Source organism: Peromyscus eremicus, unplaced genomic scaffold, assembly GCF_949786415.1.
Source record: "Peromyscus eremicus unplaced genomic scaffold, PerEre_H2_v1 PerEre#2#chrX_unloc_1, whole genome shotgun sequence".
Classification (NCBI taxonomy): Eukaryota; Metazoa; Chordata; class Mammalia; order Rodentia; family Cricetidae; genus Peromyscus; species Peromyscus eremicus.
This window is the reverse complement of record NW_026734288.1, coordinates 5,172,524-5,179,712: the sequence shown is the minus strand read 5'-3', so window position 1 is coordinate 5,179,712 and position 7,189 is coordinate 5,172,524. Positions and strand designations below refer to the sequence as shown.

General features: G+C 35.0%; 1 protein-coding gene across 1 annotated transcript; it reads right to left on the bottom strand.

Annotated features, from left to right (window-relative positions):
* Nucleotides 1-408: 408 nt before the first annotated feature.
* Nucleotides 409-3,618, bottom strand: LOC131901018 (zinc finger protein 431-like). Its single transcript, XM_059252340.1, has 4 exons — nt 3,549-3,618; nt 3,145-3,205; nt 1,594-1,994; nt 409-1,435 (listed from the first exon to the last, which is right to left on the bottom strand). The coding sequence occupies exons 1-4, from the start codon at nt 3,616-3,618 to the stop codon at nt 534-536; spliced, it is 1,434 nt and encodes a 477-aa protein (XP_059108323.1). The 3' UTR covers nt 409-533.
* Between the last annotated feature and the right edge of the window lie 3,571 nt (nt 3,619-7,189).

Genomic DNA, 7,189 nt, shown 5'->3' with positions numbered 1-7,189 from the left:
CTTGTGTAATTGAATGTAAGTATGTTGGCTAAAGATCATACCAATTTATATATATTCAGATTTCCTTTGGTATTTTTTTTTCAGATCTTCAAAGTCTAATGTTATATTCTAAGGCTTTAAGATACCAATTACACACTAAAAGTTTTACAGTTATAGGGTTGCTGTGTTTTCACTAGGCATTACCACATTGATAATGTTCAAAGGGTTTCTCTCCAGTATGTGTTTTTATATACTTGAAGATGACTGGGGTGTGCAAAGGCTGTACCACACTGTTTCAATTCATAGGGTTTCTCTCAAAAATGTGTTCTTCCATGAAACTGAAGAGCAGTGTGATGAGCAAAGGCTTTACCACACTGATTACAATTGTATGGTTTCACTCAAGTATTTGTTCTTTCATGCCTTTGAAGATGTCTGTGATAAGTAAAAGCTTTACAACACTGATTACATTCATAGGGTTTCTCTCCATTATGTGTTCTTTCATGCCTTTGAAGATAACTATGACGAGCAAACGCTTTCTGACACTGATTACATTCCTAGGGTTTCTCTCCAGTGTGTGTTCTTTCATGCAATTGAAGAGTACTGTGACGATCAAAAGCTTTACCACATTGATTACATTCATAGGGTTTCTCTCCAGTATGTGTTCTTTCATGCAATTGAAGAGTACTGTGACGAGCAAAAGCTTTATCACACTGATTACATTCATAGGGTTTCTCTCCAGTATGTGTTCTTTTATGCCTTTGAAGAGCATTGTGATCAGCAAAGGACTTACAACACTGATTACATTGATAGGGTTTCTCTCCAGTATGTATTCTTTCATGTACTCGAAGATTACTGTGATAAGCAAAAGATTTACCACACTGATTGCATTCATGGGGTTTCTCTCCAGTATGTGTTCTTTCATGCAATTGAAGAGTACTGTGACGAGCAAAAGCTTTACCACACTGATTACATTCATAGGGTTTCTCTCCAGTATGTGTTCTTTCATGCCTTTGAAGATCACTATGACCAGCAAAAGCTTTATCACACTGATGACATTCATAGGGTTTCTCTCCAGTATGTGTTCTTTCATGCAATTGAAGAGTACTGTGACGAGTAAAAGCTTTATCACACTGATTACATTCATAGGGTTTCTTTCCTGTATGTGTTCTTTCATGCCCTTGAAGATAACTATGACGAGCAAATGCTTTATCACACTGATGACATTCATAGGGTTTCTCTCCAGTATGTGTTCTTTCATGCAATTGAAGAGTACTGTGACGAGTAAAAGCTTTATCACACTGATTACATTCATAGGGTTTCTTTCCTGTATGTGTTCTTTTATGCCTTTGAAGAGTATTGTGATAAGCAAATGATTTACAACACTGATTACATTCATAGGGTTTCTCTCCAGTATGTGTTCTTTCATGCAATTGAAGAGTACTGTGATGAGCAAAAGCTTTACCACACTGAATAAATGCATAGGGTTTCTCTCCTGTATGTGTTCTTCATGCCCTTGAAGATAACTATGACGAGCAAATGCTTTATCACACTGATTACATTCATAGGGTTTCTCTCCAGTATGTGTTCTTTCATGCAATTGAAGAGTACTGTGACGAGTAAAAGCTTTATCACACTGATTACATTCATAGGGTTTCTTTCCTGTATGTGTTCTTTTATGCCTTTGAAGAGTATTGTGATAAGCAAAGGATTTACAACACTGATTACATTCATAGGGTTTCTCTCCAGTATGTGTTCTTTCATGCCCTTGAAGATGATTGTGATAAGCAAAAGCTTTCCCACACTGATTACATTCATAGGGTTTCTCTCCAGCATGTGTTCTTTTATGTACTTGAATATGAGTGGAGTATGCAAAGACTTTACCATATTGATTATATTCATAGTGTTGGTCTCCAGTATGTATTTCTTTATACCTTGGAGGATGACTGTGATGTACAAAGACTTGACCACACTGAGTGTGTTCAGATGATTTTTCTGTAGTATGACTTCTTTCACGCCTGCAAGGATAATTGAAACATTTAATAGCTTTGCCACATTCATTACATTGTTGAGTCTTTAAATCTGCATGAATTAATTTTACAATTTTGTGTGAATATAATGAGTTATGTTATCGTTAGTTTTTAACATGTTGTGTACATTCATGTTGTTCCCTGCATTAAGGATGGCTTTGCATATTTGAACATGCCTGTCATAGTAAAATGCTTTACTACCTGGCTCATATTTATGGCATCGTTTTTCTCTGTGATTTGTCAAATATTTGATAATAACTGGGAGAATTCAGACATTTACATCACATACTCTATTGATAAACTTTACTATACTATGATTAATGCTACATTTCCAAAGTGAACCACAACAAACAGAAGCATTTACACACGCCTAGTACTCATAGACCTTTTCTGTGATGTGTTGTTGATTTAATCCAAATTAAGCTGGAAAACTAATTGTTTGTAAATTTAAATGTCATTCAACAAGTTTGCTCAACATGGGGCTACTACATGTTTTGTAATTGTTCTGAGATTGAGAGATGTACATTACTTCTTTTCATATCCTTATGTTCATATGGCTGGTATCCAAAGTGACATATGATATAACTATTAAAGAAAGAATAACAACAAGAAGATTTCCACATTTTATTTACTGTTGGACTTTCTTTTTCCCATCAACATGTAGCATAAGAATTACTATTTCTCTACAACATCCCCACTTTAATTCTTGACTCTAACCACCTATCTAACTAAATTATCAGAGACAGAATAACTTTTTGAGTAACAATGCTTTTACTATGGATTATTTGCTTATCAAAGGTTGTGTACATATTCTTATCATGCATTCAGTGAGTATACCTTTTGTAATTTGAATAGTATGAAATTAAAAGGATTGTTATTTGTACAGCATAGCTCTGATGAAGCTATTATTCAAATGATGATTTCTGTTAAGGCATTGATTCCTTGTCTTCATTCTTTAAAAGAATGACTTGCAACACAATTCACTTACCTGTCATTGAGGTATGTGTGTTTATGAGCATGTAATGATCATTAACACATTTTGAGCTGTGTTTATTACAATGTTTCATTTCATTAAAACTTCCAGATAAGTTAAATATATCCAGAGGCCCATTTGTATCAGCTTGCACAAGAAAATTACCTTCCATGTTTTCGAGAATTTTGACAATGTTCTTCAACTTCAAGATCTTCCCAGTTGTAGCCTGAAATATCAAACAAGGAAATGTATGAAATATTTACAGGAAACTGAAAAATTTACATTACTATCTTCAGTTATCCTTAGAACCAATCATATACAATAAAAAAAATTAAAAAAAACACAAAAAGCAAGAAGAATGTTACACAATTGTAGTCTGATTCAGAAGGCCCAGACAAACATCTAGGAAGATAATGGTATCTTTTACTGAATTTCAAAATTGAAAATTTTTTATTTTTGTTTTATTCACCTCATTCTGCCTCATTCTCAGTCAGAATTACAGAAGAGCATCGATAACCAAGAAACTGTTGTCCCTTATTTAAAATGTGAAGAAAAATTTACAGTATTACCTATAGCAGTGAGGTTCATACAGGTCTCCAGCATCACATCTTTGTAGAGATTCCTCTGTGAAGGATCCATCAATGCCCACTCTTCCTGAGTGATGTCGACATGCACATCATTATAGGTCACTGTATTCTAAAATATGCCATACATAAATATGCCATCCATATGTATAAAACAAAAAGCATGATACAACATTGTAAATGTGTGCTTCTTTGATAATACAGCCACATAATTCTTGTGAGAGCTACACATATTCTATAACTCAGACATTACAATGAAACCATCAACTTATTTCACAAAGAAACTGAATAGGAGGTTCTCCTCTTTTTTTTTCTGAATGCTTTGAACAGGATATCACCGTGCAAGAGAAATGCCTATTAACAGAGATAGACAGACAAGCAAACATTTCAACAGTACTGAGCACACATCTGAGAAATTGTATGAACAATTATTAACTACAAGGAAGATTTGTAAGCTGGGTATATTGGCTCATGCCTTTAATCACAGAACTTAGAAGGTACAAGCAGGTATGTATTCTTTTAAGGTGAAAGTTAGCCTAGTCTATGCTAACTGTATCTGCACTGAATATTCCATTCAAACAAACAAAACAGATAAGATGAACTCAGATTTTTTTTTTACTGAAGATCCTACAAAGATTTCGGCATTCACTCCAGTTCTGTATTAATCTTCGAGAAAACTGATTTGCTCCAGTTTAAACTCTTTTAATAAATCTTACAAAAAGGAACTGTGCATTTAAAGAGGTACAAATAGAAAGAAGATAACATTAGCAATATCATTAATGATCATAAATAATCAACACAGGGAAGGAGAGATGGCTCAGAAGTTGTGTGCTCTTACTGGTCTTGCATATAGATGGGCTCAATTATCAGTACTTATATGGGGGACTCACACAACTGTTTATTATTCCAAGCTTGTGGGTTCTAAAACTCCTTTGGACTACTATGAGGACAGGTAAACATGTGGTGCATATCCACCTATATAGACAAAAGAATCATATACATTAAAAAAAATTAAAAAACACAAAAGCAAGAAGAATGTTACACAATTGTAGTCTAAAGATTCAGAAGGCCCAGACAAACATCTAGGAAGATAATGGTATCTTTTACTGAATTTCAAAATTGAAAATGGGGGGTAAAGCTCAGCAAAACAACATATATATTATAGGACCATCCCACAATAATATATATTAAAAAAACCTGGAATGTTGAACAACCTTTAATCTCAGCATGTGGGAGTAAGAGTCAGGTGAATCTCTGAGTTGGAGGCCAACCTGGTTTACAGAGATATTTTTAGGAGAGTCAGAGCTACTCAGTCAAATTTTTTCTTCAGAAACAAAAATGGGAACAACAAAATTTTAAAAAATTCAGGCTAACAAAGTGACTTAACATTGAATACCAATTCCATCAATTGTATTTTATGTGATTTAGTGATACTATCTATACTGGTGGTGAAGTCATGGCAGCAAAAGAAGAAAGTTGGCTGATTCACTTCAACCACAACATAGCAGAAACATAGAAAAGGAAATGCGTTGAGGCTATGGAAACACATATCACAAACCTCAATGAGATATTTTATCCAGAGAGGTTCTACAAGTACCCCAAAGAAAGTCACCAAGGAGAGACACATGTTCAAATACCTCATCCTATCTGGGAGATTTTCATTCAGTTGACTAGATTCTCACCCAGGTCACTATAGGCTCAAGGGTCATCATTGAAGAAAATACATTTAGTCATTTCAATGATTCTCATAGTCTGCAACAATCCCTTTACTATTGAAATATAAAAAGTCTCTTTTGACACTCAAGAAAAATTCTTGATTGTTGCATCTTATAAAATGAGAAAGCAATTTAAATATTCCCAACATGTGAATGGCACAGAAAACCTATTACCATCCCAAAGGAGAGGAACTAAGACACAGTGAGAAAAGACTGAAACCCAGCAGAGCAAAAATTGAATCTGGTACTTCTGTGTCAGAGACATAGGGCTTCATTTTCAAAGGGCTTAGATGGCTCTCTCTCCACAACTTCCCATACAGCTCTCTCTATGGTTACTTCCACTCCATATATGCAGCTAGCTCTCCATGTAAGATGTCTCATAGCTTAAGTATTTCAACATCTTATGGTCTCAAAATACAACTCAGGTTTCATCCTCATAGTATCATGTAATGAACTCACACAGTCTTCTCATTGGTGATCTTACCATACAAATAACACAGATGCCTACAACAGAGCTGATCTGAAAATGCAGACTAAAAATGTATAATCTTAAATTTTATATCATTCTTGTCTCCATAACCAGGTCAACATCAATGATTCCCCCAAATTTGGTTTGTAAGTTGTGATGGCCTCTGTCATACTTGGACCAGAGTTGCTGCAGGCCTTGAATAAAGTTGCTTCCTGGGACTGGCAATCACTTTGCCTAATCCCTCCATTAACTGAGGGCATATAAAGATGGATTCTAACCCTTAGTGCACCTTGCTAAGCTTCCAATGTACAGTAAGGGCCATGTTTTTAATAGTGATAATCTCCGTGAACATTCATGATTCTGTTCAGCATTTGACTACCTTCTGCAAAGTCATAGTGCTGTTTTTCTCTACAACCTGGAGACTTTTCATTTCTTTATGATCCATTTCTTGATTTTTTTAATGTAGTACTGAATGAATCATAAGTAATAGCTATCCAAGAGAGACAATATTCCCTCTAAGAAATCAGCCCCATTATTATTATTTTTTATTTCTGCCTTACTCAATTTCTTGAGGACATTGACAAAATGAGAAAAGTTAGGGGCCAAAATATCATACAGATGACTTCTATTTCAATTCCCCCCAAAATCCTTTGACCTCTACCTCCACTCTTCACAATACCTTTAAGAGTACTTTACTCAAAGTACTACAAGAATAACCAGTTAAACTCTGTGTGCAGCTTTCTATGTCCTCTGCCAAAATCAAAGTCAGAGAAATCACTGACCACCACTCACCCTGTGCACTCCAGTTCTTTCCTTCACCAATTTTGATATGCTCAACATATCTAAATTTTGATATGCTCAACATTCCCCCCAAAAGTCATCATTCCCAGCACCTTTGAACAACAAAATCACTTTTGGTCTACCACATTCTGTTACAACTTGCTTTGATTCAATTCTCTACACAAAAGCACCTAGGTAATAAACGTGCTTATTTGGCTTATTCTGCCAGATCACAATCTACCATTGTCAGTGTTTAGGATAGATATTCAATCTAGCAACTGAAAGCAAAAACCATGAGGAATCTTTGTTTCCAGGCTTTCTCTCTAACATAGTCATTCTCTTTTATGCCAAACTTGCTGTCTTATCTAGTGCAGGCGAACTTTCTTAGGGATATTGCACACTCAGTAGAAGGGCTACCACCCATAAATCATCAATCAACAAAATCTCTAACAGACTTAGCAACTAGTTGTTCTAATGTGGCACATCTTCATCGGATGTTCCAAAAGGTGACTGTGGGCTCTGAAATGTTGACATCTCAAAGTAACTCACACACAGAGACAATAATATATAAGACTTTACAAACCCAAACCCAATGAATCAACTACATCAATAACTTAAATAGCAAAAAAATATTGATGATGATAACAAGTAGCAAAACAGAT